Source organism: Trichoplax adhaerens, genomic scaffold (genome assembly GCF_000150275.1).
Source record: "Trichoplax adhaerens TRIADscaffold_6 genomic scaffold, whole genome shotgun sequence".
NCBI lineage: Eukaryota > Metazoa > Placozoa > Uniplacotomia > Trichoplacea > Trichoplacidae > Trichoplax > Trichoplax adhaerens.
Genome location: NW_002060948.1, coordinates 702091 through 729730, shown reverse-complemented (window position 1 = coordinate 729730; position 27640 = coordinate 702091). Strand labels below are relative to the sequence as shown.

The window sequence follows — 27640 nt, the reverse complement described above, 5'->3', positions numbered from 1 at the left end:
CGCCAGTATATACTGTGCCATGCTTACACCCATCTTCATACACAAGCCTATTGCAATACGTTGCCTTGCATGTCCCTACACAAATGTTAACTTGTTGAATTGACGCCAGATTGTCCACGCACTTTGAAATGTCGTCAACGATTTTATCGTTAGCCATCACTATAAATCGATAATACGAATTCTTGGAGTAGTGTTAATATCACTCATTCTAGCTAGGAGATTTTCCAAGCTAGTAATCGATAATCTTTCATGTAATTATCGTATTAAGGCTAGTGAATCCCCCATTCGTTTTTGCTTTGAGTTCATTCAGATCGCAAATTAATTAATTCATTTATCGATTCCCTCGAGTTCGAAATAAGGCAACGTGCATTACTGATTGAACTTGTTGAGTCATGTATCAAAGCATCCAGTTAAACCTGCATAGAAACCTTCCAAAATACGTCTACTGTACACAATGGTAGCATTCTCTACCTTGGCGGTACCATTTGCAATGGAAATAGCTTTAAGCTAGCGTTATCGACGTATCTCCAAGACGACACAACTTGGGTAAATCTCAAGATTACTTTTTCCTTTGATCAATACGATAAACTCTATTGTCAGGAAGTTTGTTTTGTAGTAAATGATATACCCGCGGCTTTCAAGCTCAATAACAATCGACTTTTAATGGACTACACACTAAATAACTTTTCATAGTCTACTGGAAAGTACATTTACCTTGGCACGTACGATGAGTAAAGTACCAAAGCTAGCTACTATAATTATAATTTACATATCCAACGTCCATATAGTGCACAAATATAAAAATTCAATTTTAAACTGTCGTATAGCCGCCACTTTAATCTACAAGAAATCATTCGTTGCCAAGAGAAGACATTTTAAAAAGTTTACAACAGCGATCAACCTTTTGGATTTAGCTGATAACGACACCCTTCTGCTATTATTTCAATAGATGAATTACGGTATTACCAGAGTGGACGCGTATAAACTCATCGCTGTTATTAACCAGATGGCAGAACAATAACGCGATATTAAGGCATCATCTTGCTAATCTCTATTGTTGCTACAATCTCGACTGTTATAATTGTTCTGAAATTCTAATGGAATCGTAATGTAATATGCAGCTAATAAAGTTATAGACTAGTCAAGAATCGATCCTACATTTTTATACCTTACGTGGATTAAATAAGGCATTTGTTTATTATTCTAAAGAAATGATGGAGTCCCGTATAGTGTTTACAGTATGACTTATGCTAATGTTTGCAAAAGTCATAAAAATGGGAGCTTTATGATGATGGTATATCATAATATTGCTATATTTTGTATCTGATCCTTTTTGCTTTCCGAATTTTTTATCCTATTTTGTAATAGTATTTCTGTATAATCATACGATGACACTGAAAAATTGGATGATTATAAAAATTTCTTCCTCATCAATAACTGATCCACTACGTATGTACTTGTATGTCTTTCTAGCGCTCACGGCGAACAATCTCTATATAAGGCGCAAGCCGTTGTAATGTCCTACGATTATTCTCAAAAGACTTGGGTTCCTGTCGATGGTAAAGATGGAGTATCAAAATTATACGTTTTACATAATGCGCAAACAAACATGTATCGTGTCGTGGGTAGAAGACAGAACGATTCAGGAGTATGATCTTTCAACTTAAGATAAAACAATAATCTTTGTCTAACATAGTGTCTCCTCACCTTTTACTTGAGCTTGTAGAAGTAGTATAATGTGTACGTTATTTTTAAAAGTAGAATAGAAAGGTTATTAGTTGATATTATAGTAAATCTAGGGAGCAAATCTTACATTCAGCCTTATTACAATGCAAGTATTTTGATAAGTAGTATTCCTAATTAATTATAATTGGCATTATAATCAGCTACGAATAAAATTTTTTAAAAATTTATAGTTAGATTATCCCTGTACTATCGATGGCATTGAAATTTTCCATTATATTGTGATAGCAAAGTGATTTATACAGTATTTACTACAGCCTATAATGTATACTTGATCAATAGGGTAAATTACAATATTAATTTACTCATTAATTGCTGCTGATTCTTAGGTAACAATCAATGCTTGCTTACATCATAAGCTTAAATATACTCAAGCGGCAGCTTCGTTCCATCAATGGCGTGATCAACGTCAATTTTTCGGTTTTAATTTTGCCAGTCAGGACGAAGCTAATAAATTCTATCAGGTCATCAAGGAAGCATTAGACGGTTTAGTTGCTGGTAAGAATTTCTTTATTTTTTCAGTAAATGCTAGTTGCTTACTATTATGGACCATTGACATCATGTCATTCATGATTATATAGTTATTATTAGCTTAGCATCGTAAATATGTACAGTACAGTAGATGGAAACCTTTCGTCTTTTATATGTGTTATACAGTATTTGATACTCATTTCAATATGAAGGATTCTTTTGTATTTCAAGTATTAACTGTAGTTACTTAATTGAGGACTGAGTCCAACAAGTGAATTATTTAAAAATTTATCAATAGTATATACTTTTGATATGCATCAAACTTCTATTATTTTGTGCCTGTATACGAGAGAGGTTTCACCTACATTCTATCACATAGAATTTTGAACCGTTGACATAGCTAGTGTTGATACCTTGAATAACATACACGTTGAGTTAATTTTATTTTCGTACACTAGTTCTGCTTCAAGGCACGTATACTCATCTCTAGTAGAGACAGTTAATATTCGCAATTGAATTGTCAATGGCACCACTATTCCTTTTTAACAATTTCATAATCAACCAAGATAATTCAGTAATTAGTTTACCTATTGCTCTTTTACTCTTTGCACTTGGATGGTATCATGATATTATACGTGTGTGCATCAATCAAATTTATATTAGCTCCTATTTAGGCTAAGATTTACGGCTTTAACTAAAGATACATTTATTACTTAATTGAAATTCTGCTGATGCATTTATTCAATGATGTAATAAGACTATATTGTCAAATTCGTCTTAATTTACGCTTTTCGTACTTTGCTACTGTTACTGATTTCATACGTCATCAATGATTATAGTATTACTGGTAGATACGTAAATATCACCAATTGGCTATACTGTATAACTTGATTCAATTTAACTAATCATTTCATTTCATATTAGCGGCACAATCATCGATCGCTATGGGAGTTAACAAGAAAAATCAAACTTTACCAAGGGTATGCTAATTTGAGATAGAAATGATATCGATTGATGCTGTTATATCAACTTGTATGCAATACAAGTACTTTGATAGACAATAAACACACTGAGATATTGTAAAGATTTATTGATATAAATGAGTAACCCCAATTATACACGGTACTTTACACTAAAATTAATAACGATCTGTTAAGTAACCTGTGCTGAATATTGTCACGTGTAATTTGGCTTTTAAAGATACAACACTTGCTATCAATTAGAAAATTTTTTAGATGAGGGTTGTTACCAATATCTGTTATGATTAGGTAATCGAGATACGAATTAAAAGTAAGTTGTGTAATTTTATTTTTTAGAGTTTTCGACCACCGGTTGGCCTTACTGAAAATTCAGGTAAGTTGTTACGTTGTATCAGACAAAAATTAGAAATTCAATAATGCTAATCCATTTTATGTAACCATTAGTCAGTGTATATATATATACTTTGTTCATAGAGGAGTACTTACTGTCTTGATAATTTTTTCGGTACTTTGATACACAGGCGAGCCATCACGTCCACCCCTTTCCAACATGAATCGGCCTTCTTCTACTATAATTGGAGGATCAGCTCCGTCAACTCCTGGTCTTGATCAAAAACATGCTGCATTTGATGCACCGCGAAGCGTGAATGTTGGAAACGTTAGTAATAGTCATCAGGTTATATCAGCACCAACTTCAAATGTGTCGAAGGTTATGCCTACGCCAGTAGCAGCCGCTCCACCACCAGCGCCCGCTCCACCACCAGCGCCCGCTCCACCAGCAGCGCCTGCTCCACCGCCAGCACCAGCTCCACCACCAGCGCCCGCTCCACCACCAGCTCCAACTCCAATGCCTACATCGATAACTACTTCAGGGCCTCCTCCACCTCCACCGGCGCCAACACCTACGTCCTTAATGGCTGGTAGTCACTCTCTACGAAGTGTGGCCCCACCTACTGGTGGTTCACAACCACCACCACCACCTCCACCACCTGCTCCAACAGCTAATTCGAACGCTAACTTACCTAGTAAAGGTGGATTACTAAGCGGTCTGTCTTCCGTAAAACTAAGATCAGTAGCCACCAAGGTATTACATTTTTTGTTACGAAACAATAAAGTCACATTTCTTTAGCTTTTCTTATTCTATTTTAAGGAAAAAAAACAAAACAATGCTCCTGCGACAAGTAGTGGTAGTGGTGGAGGTTCTATTATGTCAGAAATGCATAGGAAATTGGCTGAACGGTATGCAATTCAGGCAATCAAAACTGTCCATATTCTATAATTATAGGATCATTGAATAATTCATTTCTTTTATATTGATAATTTATAGATTCGCAAGTAGCAATAAATCCGAGGTTAGCTGAAAGTGATTTTACAATTAAACTTTCGCTTTTTATTTTTATACATATACATTTGACTTTTAAACTTGTAAAAATATACGAATATTTCAGTCTTTTATTAAATCAATTGTATTTAGGAACCGGAAAAAACTGTTACTGTTTCTCAATCTAAGTCAAATTCTTCTTCTGGTAATTCAGTTATCTCTCTTACTATATCTACAACTATTGCAATTCTAAAAGGAAAATGATAATTTGAAATTCAATTCTTTAGTGCCGAAGAACGGACCTGTAATGAATAATACTTCTGCAGTCCAACCCACTAATCTTAATCAGTATGGACATAATGCGTATAATTAATGACCATCGCTACTTCTAACAGCTTCGAAATCTAATACAGACTTACTTATATAGGCAATCAACTGCCCCGTCAAATCTATCTGCCAGTGCGGTTGAAGCAATTTTTGATAAAATGAAAGAAGATATTATGGATGCTGTTGGAAGATATATTGATAATGCGAAAGCAGAAGTACTGCAAGGTGAGACTTCGTAGTTTCTACACGGCGAAGGTTATCTGATAATTAGTAATTTTGACTCACTTTCTGAATATTTTTCTTTACAGCTGTCAATTCGACAAGACTTTAAACTTGGATATTAATTAATTAAAATTATTTACGCAAGCTATTTATAGCTCATTCTCGATCAGTTTTATATTTTGTTCCATATCGAGCAAAACGAGTTGATTTGACTTTCATGTAACGTAAAATTAGGTTAAAAATATCATCAATTGAAGCGGCAATATGAGTCATCTTAATAAATGTGCTAGTTTTGCAATATGTAACTCACTTAGCCCATGGATTTCGTGTTCACAGAAGCCGAAAATTTTAGCTCTGGCTACTGATGATTCATGTATTTCATCATTCAAAAATATTCTTTGGTTAATTATTATAATATAAATATTATTATATTAAATTAGTGCTCAACGTAAAATTAATTTGGTATTTAGTTCAATGCGTCAAGTCAGATGATTAAGTCAGTAAGATAAGAAACTTTATTTGAATCCTATATGCATTTAACTTGAATAATGGCTCCATTACAATAATGAAAAAAACGTTAATACTTTCACACTGTGTCGAGTAATTGGTGTGTACAGTATTTTATAACGTTGATAAAAAATTCTTTAAATTTTTCACAGTTGGTAATACTAAAATTATTTGTTATGATCAAACCGCTGAATACAATTACCATTTTTCACATATTTTAATTACCAAATATACGGAAAGTAAAATCGCAATAAAAGAAAATGAATAACATTGTCTTAGATAGTATTGTTGAGGTTACGATAACATGCAATTTACGGTTTACATTACTAGCGTATGACCATCAAAGGTAAACCAGGTTTGGCGTCTGTTCATTGCTAATAATACATTAATTCCTTACACTCGTATAAATGAAATAAACGAACCTGGCCTCTGATCGAAGTTATACTACCGTACTTCTACAGTAGCTTTTATATATACGACTGCATCAACTCCTTACATTAATACTAGTTCTGAGTATCACGTAAAAAGTGGTAAGGTTAACGAGCCCTAAAAATAACTTTCCTTTGCATTCGGTGTTCCAGTTCACCTCTCCTTAACATAATATGTAGTACAGTTCTGATAGCACGCTCTGAAAATTTCTGCAAGTTGACGATGTACATATTAACGAATTTATCATGGATTTATATCTACCAGCGATATCAAACATTGATTTACCTGTTTTAAGAAATCTTGAATCGCACGTTGTTCAGATACCTTTAAAATGTAAAGAACCGATTTAATACTATTGGATCTTGTTAGTGGATAACTCTAAGAGGATTATAGAAGAGTTAATATAAACCTGAGAGCCAATTGCTAGCCTCCTTTTTAGTTGTGTTTCGACTTGGCGGACCTCTTCTTGATCCTCATTCGGTGTAAATCCTTCCGCACCTGCAAATTTACAATTTGTAGAAACATTTTAAGTAAGGTAGTTTACAGAGTGTTATTTAATTGTGATCCAATTTACCGGTGAGACTCCCAGACATGGCAGCATCTAAGGTTGAAACCTGGAAGAGTCTAAGAGCTTCGTCAACATGAGATTCAACCGCAAATGGTGATAACGACATCTTAGCCAATGATTCAGACATACGAATAACAGCTTCTAACTGTCTGACAGTGATAGGAATGTTAATTCTCTTATCATTTTCTCTTTCGTAGATTTGAGCTCCGCCACGCATCCGAACGTAACAGTTTTTAAGCTTCTCGGCTGCTGTATCTGAGAGTCGTGGTCCACATTTGCTAAATATTAACGTATATTCGAAGCAGCGATCATTAAGCATTAATAAACAGATCACTTAAGCCTACTAAAACCCACAACGTATAAATGTAATAAAGTAATAGCTAACATCGCAAAGACAGACTGAAATAACTTGTAAAAGTATTGTGGTAATTTACCTTCTGCAGTAATTGATATATCTTTTTAGAAGGTTTAAGTCAAGTTCTCCACTATTATTAGATGTACTTTGTAAGGCGTTTAGATGAACCTGAAGGATATGTCTAGCCAGTGTAGTATCACGTTGCTCATCATGTTGATCTTTAACAATAAATATCATATCGAACCGAGATAATATAGTAGGCATGAAATCTATATTCTAATAGGAGTCAAATTATTAATTAGTAGAAGTAATTTTATAAACACATAAACCATAAACGGATGAAGAACAATTTCATTACTTCATCGCCCTTGGTTTCATCCCATCGGCCAAACACAGAATTGGCAGCGGCTAATACCGACGTTCTCGAATTTAAAGTTGTCGTAATGCCGGCCTGTAAGCAGTGGATACAATAAAGATAATGTTGACAAGCTGTGATTCAATAGTGTGCGAAGCAACGGAAGATTATTACCTTAGCAATAGAAATCGTCTGCTGTTCCATAGCTTCATGTATAGCCACTCTGTCTTGCTCGCGCATCTAATAAGTAATTAATGCAACAATAATCATAACAAAATTAATAAGTTGCACTGTGTGAAATGTAAGAATAGACGCCTGATACGTATACCTTATCGAATTCATCTATGCACACTACTCCACCGTCCGCTAGAACCATTGCTCCTCCTTCCATTATAAAATTTCTCTATTTAAAATGAAAAGCCTTAATGATTAATAATATACATGTTACATCTTTATTCTTGACGTAATCATACCGAAGAAGGATCCCTTACGACGGACGCCGTAAGACCGGCTGCGCTACTCCCTTTGCCCGATGTATATACCTAATAATTCGTATATATTCGTATTGGACAGTTCAATATATAAATTGCGTAAGTAGCTCATTATAAAACCAATCCAAATTACATATTTACTCATTATATTATATAAGTAATACAAATAATGAACTAGACTCACTCCAATTGGAGCAATTTGCTCGACAAACTTAAGTAATTGACTTTTTGCTGTACCAGGATCGCCTAACAGCAATACATTAATATCCCCTCGGCGTACCAAACCATCTGGTAATCTAATCAGTAGATAAAACTTACTACGTTGTATTATCGTTATTCAAGTAACAGATAATAGCTGCACTTACCGTTTTCTAGAACCACCAAATAGTAAACATGCTATAGCTTTCTTGATGTCTGTGTCAATTGGAATAAACAGATTAAGCTATACTCTACAACTTCGAAACATTTTAACTTCAATTTCTCTGAATAATTTCTACCTTCACTGCCATATATAGAAGGAGCAATACTCTTAGCAATAGCCTGATGTATATCATCTCTCGCTGCCAAATGCCTAAATTGTTCTTCTTCTTCAGAAGATACGGTTGATTTGGCACTTCTGCCAGGTCCTTCATTATTCAGTTCAATACCAACAATTCTTAAATAGGGCTTACGGATACCAACAGTAACATTATCGCGACCAAGCTGCGGATTTATAGCGAAAGTAAACAGTACCGTATTGAGTGTATAAAGTATCTATGTTGTGTAGAATGTATGAACTTAAATTTGTAGCTTTAATTTTATACCTTGGCTTGTTTTTTAATTGAATAAATACCCATGATTGTTACTCTGTTACCTGGGACAACTTTTTCCGTTAAATAGCTAGAAGTAGAAACACCACATATATTAATCTGACTACGCACTTGCTACTCGAACTTTCCTATTGGATATTATATTAAATTACTACTTTATAATAACAACTTGTATACCGATCACAATATAACTGCATGTGTCTTGGCATTTCACCATTGGGAACAGCTTCTGGTGTTTCTTGTAGTTTAAGTACCTAAGAAAACGAAATAAATATTGATAGCGTTTTAATAGTATATACGCGTATATAATCACCTATAGCAAGCTCCCGCAAAAAAATTAAAAGCCCATATATTCAATATTACGGCTTAGAAAAGGACGCTAGCATGTACATTTCGTATCAATTAAAATCTGAATAAAAGATTCAGTATTTTAACAATCTTAAAACTTAATGACGTAAATGTTTCGATGTTAGCATAAAATTAATGGAGTAAAAATTTAAGTCAATACCTGAAAATCAACACATTTACATTTATCAGGTACGATAAAGTAAGGATCCAATGGACATTTTACGCCACCAGACTGATCACTAAAATAATGGTTCGAATAAGCAGAATGTAATTGTCATAAATGTCTAGCGGTATGCTTGAAAGATTTAACAAAAATATACATTTGCAACGAAAACCTACTGTGTAGTAGATGCAACTAATAGCCAATTATTAATATTGTAAAAAATCACTTTAATTGATTCAGTAAGACATTTCGACTTTATAACCTTCATACTCAACGTAACTGTAACTTACGTAGTGCATCTTCTTGGTAATGCATATCCCTCTAGGCCAGGGCGAACAGCTATATTAGGGACAAAATTTCTGCAACTCCTACACTGTATTGTTAGGTGGGTTGCTTTCGCTCGGACACTTGAGGAACTGATAACAATTCCCGAAATTTTAACTAATTTCGACATGTGATCCGACTTTAGGAAAAAAGGATTGTAATAATCAACATGAGGGTGATTAATGATATATTTTATATACTACCCATATTTATATTTGTAAGAATATGTAGTAGTTCTCATAGGTTACGAAACACTGTATTAAGCTAACGTAGTCCCCAGTCAACTGTGACTCTAGCGAAACTCAAATTACGAGGTAGGCTAATCTATGGCATAAATTGTATAGATTTTGATATCTTCCATCAATAGAATCGTGCCAGGTATTATTTTTAAAATAGATACTGTACATTCATCTAATTTGCTTACCTTTAGATCTCGTATCTTGATTGAATGTGCATCGGATTTAAGCATAATCTGAATATCTTGGATCTCACTTTCATGTTCAAGGCGAGGCTTGGTTACTTCATCGGCCATTTCTTTTGCAGCCGATTCAAACTGTTTCCAATTTAAAATGGATGCATTACTGCCTTGATACTTCGATTTAAGACATGAATTATCACATTACTAGCATTAAGATAATATTACCGAAGGTAAATATTCGGATGGCTGCTTAATTAAATGATCGGCCAGTTGATCATCGTAGTTCCTTAAATCGTCTAAATCTACTTCTAACCAATATTGACCCATGTTATAATGCTTTCGCAGGTCATCGCTACACATTACAAGAAAAATACAGAAAATTGATTAAGTGGAAGTTTTGAGTTTTCATTTACTAGCTTGTAAGTAATTGATTTGGTAACCTTTCTCGAATTAATGTCCTATTATATCTTTTAAGTAGTGAACGAGAGGTGTAATGTATAATAATACAGTAGTTATAGCAACATTCGACTACCGCATCTACTTTGTAGTACTTTCTAAGTTGAAACTCATATTAACACATCTTGAGCTAAGCCAATGATAATGGTAACGCAGCTACAGTCGAGATAACCATACGCTTAAACTGTTGCCATCAACTGATAGTAAGGGAGGGGATTAATGAATCAATCGAAATATCCGACATTAACGACAATAAAATTCTAAGAAGTTATAATAGCATGTATATGAAAAATTGAGAAAAATAGAAGGTTAATTGGTATAAAAAAGAAGAGAAATTGGGTAAATTACTAACTACAGTTGGAAGGCTGTTTGTTATAACTTGACAGTTATAGCATTGATGACATTGGCTTACATGGAGAATGTATTGCACTGATGGAGCATAAATTGTTATGAAAAATCAGGCGAAAATATGCTAATGATTCGAGTAGGAGAGGGCTTATTATTTTGTGTGTAGAATTGTTGTACTAGCATTGGCTAATCTGGAGTTACCCTTCCAATTTAATTACCGATATCGGAAAGAAAGGCCATCTTCATGATATTCACGTATAAACTCTTTAAATTTCTTTTGAGCAAGAGTCTTCGTTAATTGCTGATCGTCTTGTTGTTCATCGATAGCAAAAGAATCGCTAAAGAAAACACCAGGATCATCAAATCCAGCCATGCTACTGTATCGATCAAGAAACGTTTAACCTGCAAAAAGACACTTGTTACGTCAGCCAGGTAGCTAAATTATGAATTATTGATTGCAATCTTACTTTTCGTCTACTCTTCAATAATGTAATTGCCAATGCTTTGATAGCAGCTGTTAGTTATACCTCACGTAAGCACCTTTCCACAATTGACGTTGTATAAAATCACCGATGATGAAATCTCGATTTGAAACTCCTTTTGCAAGACTACCTAGTAGCAAAATCACGTTTCAATAACACCTTTACTTCGATCGGAGTAGAATGCAATCCTTTTGAGATGTTAATTCATGACTTTAAAATGACCTTAACTACACGTTCAATAGTCAACTTTAAACGAATCTATATCACCTATGGTGGTGCTAGCCATCATAGTTTGAAAAAAAGCCTGCACAATCGCGCTAACTTGGCGCGAAATGTCCTGATTGATGAGATTTGATCACATGATGTTCAATTTGGCGCGAATATGTATTGTTGCGAATTCTGACCTTTGTGGCGAGTTAACTACCCTGGAAGAAGACCTGAACTGATCGTTCGCTCAGACGGACAGACTTTCCTTACCCAATGAGGCTGTAAATATCGATAAATGGCAACATTATTTGGCGTGGATCTTCCGTGTCTATTTTCGAAGTCATTGGTACTAATTTCAATAACATCGACGATCCTATGTAACTGTTTCCAAGCGGAACTTAGTAACAGATTCAACGCAAGATGACTTAATTTACAGTTAAAAAAAAATCATTCTATCCCAAATCGACCGTCTCTATGCTAAAGTACAGTACAGTCATAACGAAATATTTTGACGAAATAAGGCAAGAAATGTCTGTCCGCCTGTAATGATATCTTCTTTAAGTAGCGTAAAGTATTTTAAGGTAGACGATGATAGAAGGTATAAAGGATTTTATTGAGATACAAGTTACAGGCTAACAATGATATGGTTGTTATAGATAAGGTATTTGAGATAGCAGGAATGTAGGAACTGACTAACGAGTTAGCGTACAAGGGTATTTATAGGTTTTAGATGGGATTGAGATAATGTCTTTATATGTATAGCATGTCGTCTATATGTAGTCATCTTGTAGAGTTAGATAGTCTCTTAGAGTCCACCATTTCCGCAAACGTTTAGGACATTGTTTGATGGTATCTGGCCAACGCCCAAGAGTGATCGGGTCTAGATCTTCTTCTAGTAGTCCATGACTGTACAGTACTAAGAAAGAGAAAACAGGAACAGTCATTCAATATAGTAAAATGAGGGGTTGACTATTTTGCTGATCATTTTAACGGATAAAAAAAATTGGAGAAGTTCCCTGGTTTTACAGTATACAGTATAGTATAGTTTCAGTGGTAGCATGGCTAGAAAAATAAGAAGCTCGTCATTATTTTCCACTGAACGGTCACTATGTCGTCCTTCTCTCTTTCCACTGTACAGTAGGCCATCTCTAGCTTGTAAAAATTGTCAACCAAACGTCGCTGAAACATTCAGACTAATATGCAATACGCGTACAGAGCTGTTTCAGCGATGTCGAGTTGAAGAAGATTCTTGCAACCTATCATGGACTATTCGATATATTGTCAGTACTGTACTAGGTCCATCTACAGGAGCTGTTTGACTGCTGTACCTGGCTTCATTTCCTTCTTACTAACTGTACATACTAAAATTAGTAACTTTATTGAATTATTCTCACCCTCCCCCTAGCGTTAGCTCGATTAAATTCAATTTCAATTGATTGACTAGCCGAACTCACACTCGCGATACATGGTATACTGTATAACATGGACTTTTCACTTTGCAATGATGTAAAATAAAGCAGATTTAAAACGATGTTAGCCTTTATACTACTCGATATTGATATTATCGAGATATATCGGTCAAAAGTCGTAGGAAGTGGTACAATACCTGAGTGATGAAGGAAGAAGTCGCAAAACACGAGTGTCTGATTGTACTATATATACAGTAAACAAACAAATAAAATACAGTGCCAATCTACTATTAATTGATTCGACGAGTATTGTACTACAGCAAAAATGTTTCCTATACTTTATCCGTTGTTTGGATATAAATTCGGTGTTTTAATTTGTATATAGAATTAGCTCAGAAGGTCAATACCGCAATGCTACTAGTTAACCCTAGTCATCAGGCGTAGTCAATGGCAGAATACCTGCATAGGTTTCTGCACAGCTTTGAAGCATGTTTTTACACGTACGTCTATCGATATAAATCAAAGTCAATATAATACTAAGTATACTAACATGGATAAATTATACTGTCTGATTATGCAAAATAGATTCAACATGACATTAGCCTTTTACCCATAGACAGAATAAAATCGAATATAGTACTACCATAGGTTTCCTTCTATCTCTATTAGATACTACTGGACTACAGTAGTTCCTGTATTAGTCATAACTCGTATGGAGTCCAAAATGGTAGAATACCTGCGCAGTTTTCTAGACAGCATGACAGACATTGTACACGATTAAATGTACAGTACACTATAGTGCAGTGATATGAATTACTTAAAATATGCAAACAGTAGCTTCCTCAATTGGGTGCTGTAGGCCATCGAAGATATTGTAGATTTGATATAGCGAATCCTATAGCTCCCTCCTTCCCCCCCCCCCCCGCCATTCACTCTACTGTAGCTACTCAAGGTATGGATTCCTCGAAATCACCCAATGCAGAAAATGAAGACGATCATTTTTTCGACGATATCCAATGGATAGAAGGCGATTGTAATTTTGTAAAGGATACGAATGATGAATTAGCTCCGCCAACTACAGTAGCTGATATCGATCATCAAATACGTGGAATGGCATTGGAATTCACCTGTTGTCATCTTACACAATCATTTCAGTCTATTCAAGACGCTATTTCCATGTGTTATAATAAAATTCAACTGGAAGATATTTACTTAGCAGACCCATTACGCTTATTAACCTATGAATCAGATATCATCAGCAAGGATAGGTATAGTACAGTATGTCATGATGTTGTTATTAATTAATGAATGTACTAATTAGAAAGATTAAAATCAATCAATACTTTGCCCCTTAGTTGAATAGCCATTTTAGAAGTAATTCCACTATGAGTCATTTTTTACACAACGGAAAATGATTAAAATCACAACGAAAGTCGTTATCAACGTTGTTGTTATACTGTCTTGATGGTTATATCTGTGATATACGTACGTGTTTTCAATATGCAATGATAGCGGCATTGCCGAATAATCATATTCATCGTTTCATATACGCGTATGAATGTGCATACAGCATTCATGGGCAACTACACTTTATGAATGTATACAGTACTACCACCAGTAAATGCCTGCATGCTAGGCTAGGTGAGAGATCATCAAAATGATGCTTACTTAGTTAGATCGATCATAATCATGATAATTTGGACGAAATCGTAAACTAGCCATAAAAACATACGAATTGTACAAATCGTCATGGTTTGAACACTGCACTTCGTCAGCCTGTGCTCAAATGAAAATGTAAACTCCTTTCTCCTAGCTGATAATGATCGTGCTTTCATCATTTTAATTGAATAGTCTTGATATCCCTTCGATATGGGTTAGATGGACATTTGATTACGACCGGTAATAAAACCTACCTTACAATCATGATTTTTGAGTTAAAATTTAGTGCTGTACCATATCTCTAAACACAATACTCTGAAATTTTTATGATTAATATTGATATAGTATCTGTACGGCACTACAGAGGTCATTATAATTATTAATAGTAATTGCTAAATATCTTTTGAGTAACCAGTATAACTGTATGATACGAAGGAAAGTACTGTACTATATCATCATCATAGTAACAAACTATCACCCAGACATCTGAGATCATTAATTGTAATTTGCAAATTCTGGTACATTAGAACAACTTCTAAAACTACATGCGTTGTAAAATTTAAAGACCAAAAATACGTTATATTAAATCTACCTAAGCCAAATTTTTAACGATCTTCTATACCGATCACTTCATACTACACCCTATTCTCTTTAAATTATCTTACAGCAAATCTCCATTAGAATACCTATATCAACATTCCTTCTGCTGTTTCAGTCATCTTGTATTAGAAGTAGATGAAGGTCTACATTCTACATCATATTGCTCTTTCATTGCTTTTATTGAAAATAAATTCATTCTCGATATTATAGCATCACTGACTATACAATAGAAGAGAAATTGTTGTGCTAATTTATGAAATTGAAATACATTTTAGATATCGTTTACTTAGGTTTTAGGCGAAGATAACGTAAATATTACTTTTCAATGAATCCCTATGCGCTGATGAAATAGTATAAATTTATCAATATTGTAGACTGTGGAACTCATTGCAGACAAGATTACGCAACTACGATCAACCACTTAACTGGCCAAATTCAAGAGCATGCATGATCACATTATCCACACTAGACATAGACATGGATAAGGTAAAGGATGTTTTTGGCAGTGACTGATTAAAATCTCATGTACTCTTACAATTACGGATTTTATAGATTACTTAGGTATTAGGCTAAATTACTGTAGCTATGGAAATCTCTACAATCCAGAAATAAAGAATGATAAACTATAGACATACTGTAAATCATACTCATACTCATATATTTGCTCTTATAGCTTTTTACTCGATATCAAGGATGCTTAATGATCTTATAATACTATTTAGCACTGCTTCAGAAATTAAAGCAACATACAGTACACTCTGCGCTGGATCGGCTGTAAATTAAAAATTCGCAACTTACGCAATAGATGATTATAAATTAGATCATGCAATTAGTTATTACTCGGTTCTAGCATTGCATAGGTGTCTAAACCATAATCAAAATATATATAAAATTTTCGGGGTGGAATTTCTCATAGTATTTAAATAGCGACGATGTAAAGTAGTGCGAAAGAAAATGATAATATCTACTGATTCACAGTTTCTTATTCTATGAATATACACTCGATAATGAACGTGTTGTTGTCTTTATTGGAAAGATATTAAAAGCAACTAGGTCAAATTCAAGTCCGATAAAAAATTACACCTGCGATATCTTTGGTATGTATCATCTAATGATATCTGAGGACGATGGTAGACATGATGAAGATGACTCGACCGAATCTATTTCTGCTGATGAATCCACGAAGGATGATTATAGCTTATTAGATTTTTTCCAGGGAGATGATAAGAATATGGGTATGATATTAAGGAAAAGACACATTAATTAAACACTACATGTCCTACATGTATATTAATATTCATGTGCAAAATCTGAATACTTGAATAGTCATTTAACTTTTACAACTCTTTAATATTGTGCGCTTTTATTTTTCTCAGCCTTAGCTCTATCCAATTGCCAAATGAATGAATTACTTCAAATAAAGGAAGAATATACCGAATATAATGAAGCAATCTCTAGTGAACTAATTGACCAATTAAGGTTACGTGAAGAATACACCAATCAAATATTGGTACGGCAACGTTTTATTGCTATGCTAAGACAATTAGAAGATAGACGTGAATTTACTCGAAATAGCAAGAAAAAATCGACCAAGACATCCAGTGATAAATCTAATGTGGTAAAGTATTATTTTTAAAAATGATTTATCATTTATTGTTCTAAAATGGAAAAAAAAATAAATTCCCCTTTAATAAATCACATGTATTGTACCTATGCGCCTACAGTTTTTAACTCTAACCATCCCGTATTGTGAGCCAGAAGATGGAAAGATATTGCCTCTTTCATCAATACTAAAGATTCTTGCTAGTATGTTAAGACGTTTTGTCTTGCTATGTCTTTGATTGATTTTTCGGGTTTGTGTTTTTTAAAATCGAATTAATCTCCTCAACAATGAACCTACGTATGTTAATGTGATGAGTTCTTCTTTACCCCACAATGACTTAGTTATGGAAGGCATATGCGACAACAATGAGCAAGTACCTCAGCTATTAACAGAATACATATATCATGGTAAAAAAATTATGAATTACATAGTCGTATGATTACAATATAAGTTAGAACTGATACTATATATAGTAAAATCGTAGATCAAGCGCAAATTTATTGTTGTGAAAATTGTTTAGATATTCTAGCAAAGATGTAGTCTATGATGGACAAAAGTGGATGCCTCGGTCTACTGTTTGTACTCCAAATCAATGAAGAAATTCCTGAATAGCATTCCTGATGTTCTTACGCAAATTATTGACGGGCGTGTATATTTCGTTTTAATCATATTGTCAGTTACTATATAATTACTTTGCTAACGATTGAAGATTGCCACGGCTTGAAGCAAGGCCAGTTATAGAATTAACGAGAAGGCTTATAAAAGTTATCTTATAGATCATGGATACTGTCAATTTTGTATTAGTATTATTTTCATATTTATTCTATGATTCTAAGCCTTTGCTTCTGTTCACCATTATTCATTAATCATATTGATTTGAACCTGACACAGGGCCGAATTTATGAAAATATTAACTTAAATTATTCCCAATGGCCTTAAAGTTAATTTCCCAGAAATGACATTATTTTTTATTATTATTATATACTTTGAAATCATCTCAATCATTTGTGGATTAGATCCTATATATGATCTGTTTAAAAATTAAATATTTGATTACCCTGTATATTTTAAAGAATTAGTATTTTTATGTTTAACCTAAAATGATAAAATAAAGCGTTTACCTATAATTACATCGAATCTATCCTGCCGTTCGGTCACTATTGTAACAAATTAGATTCAAAGGTATAAATTGATAGCGACACCATTCGTTATATCATTTGCCGGATGGCAGCCTAAAACTTATATGTATATAATGATATATCTCGTTTATATACCCGAGATATAAGCCGGAAATTAATTTAAAATACTTTAGTTATGATGCAGCATGAAGAATATTCATTGCTATCACTTGTTATACGTATTGGTGTCGTGGATTCATTTAAAGATTTCACGAGACTTTGTATAATGTACAATGTAATGTGACATAAGCAGCGATTACGAGAAATTTTACCACCACTAGTATCAAACTATAGACAAAGAGCGCGGTGCAGCAAAAGCATTATTATAAGTAGTTTATTCATTCTCATCTAGCTATTACAAATTGATAATATCATAAATGGTAATAAAGTACCAATAAACACACTGACTAAAAATTTAAAACCAATTTGTTTAACAAGTTCGGATTCTGCTGGACCAAATCATAGCTAAATTGCCTTTCCAATTTTATCATTTAATATTTCAATCCAGTATCCATCAGGGTCTTTGATAAATGCCAAACCCTTCATTTGACCTAGTTTTATAGTACGGGAGTAAATGAGAGACATTTCATGCAAATATATGAAGATATTGTTTACAATCAACCATTTTCTATAAATTATCTTTGATCTATGAGTAATGCTACCATGCTAGAATAGCTTTTAAAAACAAATTCAGCTAGTATTATAATAATATGCTCATCTAATGAATATCTAGTCTTCGCAATAACGATTAACAATTGTATATTACAAACGGGCCATTTTGACGTTGGCAAGCAAATGTTACTACATCGCATACAGCAGTATGACTAGGTAGAATAATCTATAACTCATATAAATGCTACTTTTTTACTCGTCTACAACATTATTGTAGTGAGCATTACCTCCATCCGGTTTTTTTACAAATTCAACGCCTAGTTGTTCAAATCGCTCACACGCTTTGTAGACATCAGGCACATAGATGCCAATATGACCTGCAAATGAGTTATATAGCATCCATAAAATGTTAAAAGCATGCTAAAATTATATCAGTACAAACAACATTTCCGTTCGCATGTGTTAACTGGATACTACTAGATTTTAAATTGTTGATTACCAAATCCTCTCGGATCAGAATTGCCATTATGGTAGATACTGCCCTCAGCTTCTTCTTTTCCCCAGTTGCTAAAGTTTACATTATAATGGATAAAGATATTATATATTAATCAATCTTTCATTATATTGCAAAGGAAGTATGCGTAATTGTCTCAACAACTTGTAATGAGGATTTGCTGGAAAGAAAGAGCATTTTTGCTAATAGTGACACGAAAGAAACTTACTGAGTTAATTCTAAACAAGCTTTACGCTGGAAAACCCAAGATGCTAACTCGTTTTCATCCTCAGGTATGTCTTTGGGATCCTCATAACCCATAAAATAAAGACTGAACTTCATACCAGCAAAATCGAAACGTTTTAATAACCTGTTCAATTCAATTCAAAATACCAATTAGATGATTGGAATAAGATTTAAGATAAGGATTCTACTACCAAGTTGTAATGGTCTCAGCTAATTGCAGTAGTACAGTAGGTAGCTAATAGGATGAAACGGTGCGCTTGTACTGTTTATAGTATGAGACTAGGATTCTTCAGTTATAGACAATCAATGAGTGGGTCAATACTTGAACTGAAATCAATATAAATGTCATCTTCTATCCTTCAAAAATTGTGTGCAGTAGTAAAGCGGATGAGGAATAAAATTGAGGGATGGACTTCTTTCTTTGCCTTTTCTCATCAATACCGGTATGTTTGTACAAAGACAAATTCTATTGCATACGTTGACGGAACTACTCCTGCATTAGCATATCGTACGAGTAGAGGCAAACCATGACGAAATCTAACTGGATTCCTTCCTCCTATACGTTTCCGCCGGGTATCCGGTGGTTCGCGCACAATCAATCAGTTTCGTAGTCGGAGACAGAACTATCCGCACCGCTTTCTATTCTTGTCACTACTATTTATATTCTATATCAGCAGGTACGAACGGAAATCTCTCGACCTGTATTATTTGGAATAAGCAATCTTGTATTGTTGTTATAAAACTGTTAAAACTGTTGACAACGCAGGCCTAATCAATACGATTTGATATTAACAGTAATTAGAAGGAAGATGAAGTACTAACGAATAGCGAATCATTTTAACCCACGACATCCACTAAAATTTTATCGATCAACAACACTAACTACTGTATGTGCCATCAAAGCTGCTAGTCATTAGTTACTTTATCGTTTAACTATCTACAGCTTACAGGGAACCACTACGAGTAAGTACTAAGTCGAATGTATGCGTTTAGAAGCATTTATATGCTGTATATCTTCTTTCCCCTTTGATTGTTTACTTTTCCAGCACAACTACAGTCAAGTTCAAGCCTGACCTCATTCCAAGAACTTGCGTATAAAATTTCAAGGAAGCTTTAGGATCTTTAATTCGCAACATTGTTTGTTGGAAAAAAAAGCCTTGAGTTGATTGATCAGGCGAATAACAAGCAGCAGCTACATCAGCAGCGGAGGTCCCCATGATTGCACAAGATGTTGGAAGAGGAAAAGCTCCGGCTATCGCGACCGTTTTTGTACCTTACTATACTGTACTGTATAGTACAGTATAGAATAGGCCATTGGCCAGTCTGTCGACAATAATATCACGAAGTCCCCGTCCGTACAACGCACTAAACTGATGACTCATCAGTGATGTGTGATTACTAACGGTAAGTTACTGTACTGTACACTAGCGTACAGTACAGTGTACAGTATGAGCGGAAACTCCTTTCCTTCCGGACGGCTGAGTCAATACTAAAACCCTATAAAATGAGCTAAAATTAGAAAGGAAAGAGAGAGGGACATGACCAAAAATATCATTCTAAACCTAGACTGTAAACCCTTCGGACAGGCAGATAATTTTCGACTCAATGAGGCCAAAAGTAAGGAAAAACTTACTCTACTTAGTATGGAATAGTAATTCCTTCTTGGAAGAATTGATGAACGAACTACATCTGTCTGTCCGGGTGTCACAATTTGAGGTTCCAGGCATAGTCGGTCAGTCGGTCAGTCACGTCGAGTCTCGACTCTGCTGCATCTGCCTTTAGTCAGCCGACTTTGCAAGGATTTGGAAATTAATCGATCTTCTTGACTGGCTTTTCCTGCCTCTTTACCAACTGAGAAGAAAGCAGAGTTTGGCCTTATTGTCCTTCCTTCTTTTCTTTTGCATTCTTCAAATTTTCTATCATCAACTTCTTTATCTTAATGCGTAAAATTATATGGCGTTCTCTACTAGCAGTAGAGATATCTGCTGTGGCTGCAAGCTATTATTTCTGGCATAATATGAATGTCAGTCAAGGTAAATCCATCGCCTACCTAGCTAGACCTCAAGCAGATGATGTTGTAATAGTCAGATCTCCTTCATATCATAAACAAAATACAGTCGTTCTATTTCTATATCCAATCTATTAAATTACCAAATGATGATGACTTCGAATGCTGAATTAAACAGTAAAATACAGTACATTGATAGTAGACCTGATGGAGCTTAAAAATTTCAATGGCTTGTCAGCACTGATGCAGGTATCTACGGCGCTTTTCGATGGGCTTACGCCCATTACGGTCTCTCTCTCTAGAATAGATGGAGTACAGTCATTCTAATTTCTATATCCAATCTATTACAAGATGATTATGACTTCGACTATGTTGAAATGCACAGTAAATGCATTGATTGTAGACCTATGTAAATTCTGTGATAGAGAGTATGGCTCATAGACAGAACACAGTTGTCCATTTCTATCACATACTCAGTCCATTACGACATAATTTTATTGGATGTGTTAAATTTAAATGCAGTGACTATGGACTTGATCGAAATAATATTAAATATCCAATGCTGTGGCCTGTGCATAGGCTTGAAATTTCAATCGCGTAACTATTACCTATTGATCTGTATGCTATGTATAACATATACTCGTACATAAATCATGGCCTATCTGCGTTATGAATCATGAGCATGGGCTGATTTTACATAACGTAAATCAGTATTAAATAGCAGTATACGTGTATATGTGAATCGATTCCGGTTGTCATAATGAATTTTATTGCACTAGAAATTATCCTGCTATATGCTGTATACTGCCTTAATCAGTACTAACCCCATTATTCGTTTTAGAATACAGACATTGGATGAGTAACAATTATCCATCCGTATTAGAAGGTGAGAATGATACTCTACTCGATTATAATTAATGAAACTCTTCAGCTTCGATCCATATTGTTAAATGAATGATTACAACTTACGTACTTAATTAATTAAGATGCATATCAAACTTAGTGTTCAACTAGAAATATTGTAACCTCGCCAATAAGTGATCAACTGATGCACTACTTAAACTTAAGAAAGTTACTATACACTCAGTATACAGCGCATATAAATTAAAGTAAATCAATGATATTATAGAATCGAATAACTGCATTCTAACGGCGATTATTTATTGCAGTATTTTATAAATCATGCGATCTAACTGGACATCAGTTCGTACGAAAACTAGACAGGGATGCTTGGTCATATGAGACTGGTGACTAGTAATATTTTTATTCAGTGATATCGTTTAAACCTTTGAAATACCTTTTCGCAAAATTATTGTAAGATTTTAATAGCTACAGCTTGTATGCTTAATCTGATAACGTGGCTTCTGGTCTTCTATTCTTCCTATTATAATTCTACGCTGAACTAATACGATAAGATAATTCAGCTTAATCTTTAATGTTTATATTGCCTCATTAAATCAGCTTACTGAACTAAGTGTATTTGCACGTAATATACTTAAAAATATGAAAAAGTAAAATAATTATGTAATAAGATTACATGAACAATGAAGGTGTTATAGTCTATCGGCTAATAAAATTCGAATCTATTTTGAGGATAGATGGTCATTTCAATGCTTATATAGATAGTAAGTATTAAAGGCTTTAAATCACTCTAGAAGAGTAAAATGAAAGTAGCTAAATTTTACCTTAACAAAGGATAGAGTAATTGCCTTACCAGCATAATTATACGACAATATATCTGCGCTGTAAAAGGCTTGCAACTTGTACATAAAGTACAGTATACAGTGTTATAACGTAATCCTCGATATAGTGTATAAATGTAAAAATACAACTAAAATTCACAAATATACGCGTGCTCTAACTTAGATATCATAGGAAACTCTGAAACAGAATTACGGGTAAAAATTATACAAGTATTGAATGTGCAATGGTCAGAATTCTATTAGAACATTCTCAATTTGAAGCTTTTCTGCTGTCATTCAGTCTAAGCGAAATGTAAAATATATCGAAACTTGCCTGCTATGCTCTATTTTCAAGTGAAGGTAATCTATTCCAGCGATGTAATACAAGTAGTCATAATGATCGTGAAAATGATAGAAAAATACCGATAAAAGAGACAGATTTATTCAATCATAGAAGACAGTTAACCGAAACAATAGGGTATGATTGGTGTTTGTTCATGGGTAAAGGAATCATCACTTTATTGGCAATATAGTAGAGTCATGTTGAGCTTGATATAACAATTTCAAGATATATGAATATTGATAAAATAGCCTACTATATCTGAAATACTTTTTGGATGGTAATTAATGCCAAAATTTAAGTATTGATGTAAACCGAAGCCAAAATGACGAAATAAATCTCACTTAAGTAATATAACCATTTTTTAATATTGATTCTACATGATCATTAATACGATCTACTATTTCACATTTTATTAATCTCTACAACACAGTTTCATTTAGTAATACTTTCTACGTTTCAATACTTTAAAGCGATGTCTTCGAGGAATTTTCCTAATAATTTTACGACCAAAGGATGGACGCTTGTTGTTGTTAATTAATATAATTTTTTGCTTTCGATTCTGAAAGACTTTAGGGTTTGGTCTGACGTAGACTACAGGATATGAAACAAGTAATTTATTTCCTTTATTATCAATTAATTTATTGCGATTAAATTTTAACTCAGTCGGTTTGCGTTCTGAAAACAAGAAAAAATAGTCATCAAGTTAACTACAATAGAGCAATAAGTTCAGTTTTGCTATTTATGCTCCTTATTGGCTATATAAATTTACTCTAGCGAGATTAGCGAATTGGGAAACATTGCAATAATTTGTAAGACAAAATTTCTAAATGAAATAAAAATTTTCGAAGCTGCTGTCCATTCCCTTACAGATATTTTATAATCGATGATAAAGGAATCTTTTTAACATTCACATTAAAATGAAATACAACTACAAATATATTCACTAATAAGATTGGAACACACAAAATGATGTAGTTCAAGAAATAGAATAACTGATACATAAAAAAAGTGAAAGTTAACCGTTTATAGCATTGCCTTAGAAGGATGAATTTTAGGAATTATCTTATCTGGGATAAAGCTATCAATTTCAACTGCAATACCTGAACAGCGAGGTCCAGTATAACCTTCATGGCAGTAGCATGAGCCAGTTTGAGAATCACAACTTCCATGAACACAAGTGCATTTAAATTGGCAATCTGGTCCGAATGCATTCGCAGAGCATCCTTTGATATGCAATGTAATAATAATATGCATATTGATTGATTATTTAATACTTTTTCTCTCCGCATAATACCCAAAAAGATTTTTAAATTTTGAGTTAATGTCGTAATAGTCATAAAATTTAATCAAATAAGAATAAATCGATGAATGAAAGATATCAAGCAATGACGTTAAAATCAATAAAATAACTAGATTTTATGGCTATATTCTATCTTCGCCTCTACTCACTAGTTTTACAGTCAGAACCAGTAAATCCTGCCCTACATCGACATTCCCCTGTCGCTCGATCACAAAAATCTCCTTTAGCTACATCGCATCGACATGTCGAAGAGCATTCTTCGCCGAATTTGTTAATTTCGCAAGCTAGTAAAATCAATATAGTAAATCTTGTTAAGACAAGAAACTTCTTTCACAGTTGATGATATAATAATTTTACAAAAATAGCTATTAGTCTGATCCCTTTTTGACCTAGTTTCCATTTAAAATATCTTAATATGTCTTTGTATTATGTCAATAATATTTCTATTAAAAAATTAAGAGGCTATCGCTGCGATAATATAAATCAAAAAATACCAGACAAGCGAACCTCATTTTAAACTATCTTTTTTAAGACCCAAATCGACTACAGCGTGTATTATAGATATCGATACATTGATATCAAATTTTAAGATTTAATTTTATTTGTTAAGGAAAGAAGTTAAAACAAAATAATAATGTAAAATATACTGTAACTGTCTAAGTCGCTGGCAATCCAACAGTTTTAATTATAGGGTTATAATGGATTACAAAGAACAAATAATTTCTATTAACATTATTTAGCAACTTACACCTAGTGCAATCACGGCCTTCTGTTCCTGGTGGGCAATAGCATTCACCATTGACTGGATCGCAAGTTGCTCTCTGTCCATTGACATCTGTATTGCAGTTACAACTTTGACTGCAACTTTTGCCATATTTATCTCTAGGACATACTGAAGATAGAATAGACTATTAATATAATCTTACTGATGTAGGTACCATTTAGTAAGTTTTAAACTTACTAAATTCAGGTAGGAGAAACAAGTAATACGAAAAGGATGCAAGCTATTGTAAGCTAGAAGATATTATATGATTTAAATACTATTTCACTAGCTTCCTTTAATAGTGGAATTAATAATACAAGAGAATATCTACTAATATAGACTATAAATTAACTTCTTTAATCGCCTTAATACAACTTGATTTTATCTACTTGTTTTAGTGATAAAAATTGATAATCTGGAAGGTACACACGATAATATGGATTCATATTATATTATAATAACGTATCGATTTAAGAATTATTTTATCAGGTTAATTTGATAAATAATAGAAATTAGTATCATAAAAAATAAGCGTAAATATAAGGCGTAAATGCAGTATATTATGATCATTATGCCGTTACAGGTATCATTTTGTCAGCTTTAAGCAGCAAAAACTAATAATATCGAAAAGAAATGTATTAATTTTAATTTAGTGATGTAATAAATATGCTAGAGTAGTATAACTCATTTCTTATTTTGTCAGTTGAACTGAGTAATGAAAGTTAGTAATATAGAAAAGACATCACTAATGATAAGAAGCGTTCTTTAAGTAAGATATATATCGCGGGATATTCTAACATTTTTAACGGTTGATAATCTTAATTCGATAATAGTAATAAAAATTACGGATTGCATAAGATATATAATGGTAATATAGAAATATTATACTACTAACTCGGCTTCATAATTAGTAATGGTGGTAAAATATATATTAATCAGGGAAGAGTATTAATAGATTACAGTACATGAATATGCGTATCATTTCTATCATTAAATTGATAACGTGGAGAAAACGATACCCTAATTTTTATGTAAGATTTGAGGTTCATAATCGAACTTATGGCTAAGGCATTAAACTGATGGTTTGCTATAGTATAGCAAAGAAATGGCACAGTAATCTCAAATAAGCTTCAGAGATTGTATTTGTTAATGAAATAGCAAGCTTAAAATTAATTAATAGTGAAGTCCTGTTACTTTTAAACGGTAAATTCTCAATGCATAAGCTTACTCTCTTGACATAAGACGCCAAAGTAGCCAGGTCCACAATCGCATAAACCCGTTTTCCTATTGCATTTGCCGTTATTCTTACATCGCGGACATTTATACATACAGTCAGGGCCCCAATAACCTTCAGGACATTCTAAAATTGGATATGAAAATCTTATAATAAAAATATTGCTTAGCCACCGGTCGAGATGACTATTAACCTTAGTAATTTAGCATAAAATATTGAAATTAGCTTCACATTCAAGTAAGAATTATACTCTTTTACTGAATGAAGCACCTTCTGCACATGTGCTGCCAGTAAAGCCCATAAGTGATGTACAATCGCATTCTCCTGTAACAACATTACACGAGGCTCCATTTTCACATTTGCAACTCTCTTTGCAATCGTCGCCGAAGGTTCTTATTGGGCAAATACGAGAACAGTCCCGTCCAGTGAATCCTTTTCTACAGGCGCAAGTTCCATCATTTGCATCACAATCAGCATCATTAAGGCAATTGCATTTTTGCAAACAGTTTAATCCAAAGAATCCCGGTGAACAACGAGTTTCACATTGCGAACCAATATAACCAGAATTACAGCGGCATCTGTTATTAACACATCGACCATTGCTTGAGCAGTCACATTGATTATCTGACTTTTCTTGAAAGCCTATGAAGAGTAAACATTTCAATCAAGGTATTAATAGAAAAATAAATTGATTGTATGTGATTCATTTACAAGTTCAGCTAGATTTTCAAATATTGAGTTTATGTTGCTTGTTGATATTCGATTTGGAATGCATTTCTCTAAATATCATTCTATTATGATGTTAAAGTTACCTTGATTATTATAGTTTAAGCTTTTCGCAATTCCTGATTTGAAAATAAAAACGAATCATTATTAGTAATATTTAGTTATAATTTTATGTTTCGAAAGGATGCTTCTTAGTGAATTAAATCTGAAAGCTTACTTGTTCTGTTAGTATTTGCTATTACTAAGGCGGTGAAAATTTGTAAGCATAGTAGTGAAGGAAGAACTGAAACTAATTTCATCACGGATGATTAAATAACTGCAAATTCTTATTATAGCAGTACCAGCTAGCTAAAAGTTCGTAATAATACTGGCTTAACTTGTGACGCCTAGTTTTAAATGATGCTGTTACCGCGATAAATTTAGGGAATAAAGTTGCAATGTTAATGTTCTTTCCATAGTT

The 27640-nt window shown here is 33.5% G+C and overlaps 5 protein-coding genes across 5 annotated transcripts; 2 read left to right on the top strand and 3 right to left on the bottom strand.

The window, feature by feature from the left end:
* Positions 1-1516: 1516 nt before the first annotated feature.
* TRIADDRAFT_57130 (uncharacterized protein) lies at positions 1517-5173 on the top strand (the record flags this gene model as incomplete). The annotated part of the gene is made up of 9 exons (XM_002113534.1): positions 1517-1648; positions 2073-2241; positions 3139-3194; positions 3531-3567; positions 3716-4278; positions 4345-4433; positions 4522-4546; positions 4911-5067; positions 5151-5173. 9 exons carry the CDS (start codon positions 1517-1519, stop codon positions 5171-5173), a joined length of 1251 nt encoding a protein of 416 aa, XP_002113570.1.
* Positions 5174-6107: 934 nt separating this feature from the next.
* TRIADDRAFT_50365 (uncharacterized protein) lies at positions 6108-11008 on the bottom strand (the record flags this gene model as incomplete). The annotated part of the gene is made up of 19 exons (XM_002113172.1): positions 6108-6209; positions 6286-6324; positions 6410-6498; positions 6575-6846; positions 7003-7199; positions 7282-7374; positions 7453-7518; positions 7607-7681; positions 7752-7820; positions 7954-8065; positions 8135-8183; positions 8267-8471; positions 8573-8648; positions 8756-8832; positions 9087-9165; positions 9380-9552; positions 9838-9966; positions 10057-10183; positions 10854-11008. The coding sequence occupies 19 exons, from the start codon at positions 11006-11008 to the stop codon at positions 6108-6110; spliced, it is 2184 nt and encodes a 727-aa protein (XP_002113208.1).
* Positions 11009-13687: 2679 nt separating this feature from the next.
* TRIADDRAFT_57127 (uncharacterized protein) lies at positions 13688-16628 on the top strand (the record flags this gene model as incomplete). Its single annotated transcript, XM_002113533.1, has 4 exons — positions 13688-14001; positions 15367-15478; positions 16029-16227; positions 16369-16628. The coding sequence occupies 4 exons, from the start codon at positions 13688-13690 to the stop codon at positions 16626-16628; spliced, it is 885 nt and encodes a 294-aa protein (XP_002113569.1).
* Positions 16629-18158: 1530 nt separating this feature from the next.
* On the bottom strand, positions 18159-20341 carry TRIADDRAFT_63308 (expressed hypothetical protein; the record flags this gene model as incomplete). Its single annotated transcript, XM_002113171.1, has 5 exons — positions 18159-18324; positions 18673-18762; positions 18885-18952; positions 19108-19248; positions 20199-20341. The coding sequence occupies 5 exons, from the start codon at positions 20339-20341 to the stop codon at positions 18239-18241; spliced, it is 528 nt and encodes a 175-aa protein (XP_002113207.1). The 3' UTR covers positions 18159-18238.
* A 3252-nt stretch (positions 20342-23593) lies between these two features.
* Positions 23594-27479, bottom strand: TRIADDRAFT_57125 (uncharacterized protein; the record flags this gene model as incomplete). Its single annotated transcript, XM_002113170.1, has 8 exons — positions 23594-23832; positions 24258-24380; positions 24607-24741; positions 25206-25349; positions 26449-26580; positions 26725-27096; positions 27267-27299; positions 27398-27479. 8 exons carry the CDS (start codon positions 27477-27479, stop codon positions 23594-23596), a joined length of 1260 nt encoding a protein of 419 aa, XP_002113206.1.
* Between the last annotated feature and the right edge of the window lie 161 nt (positions 27480-27640).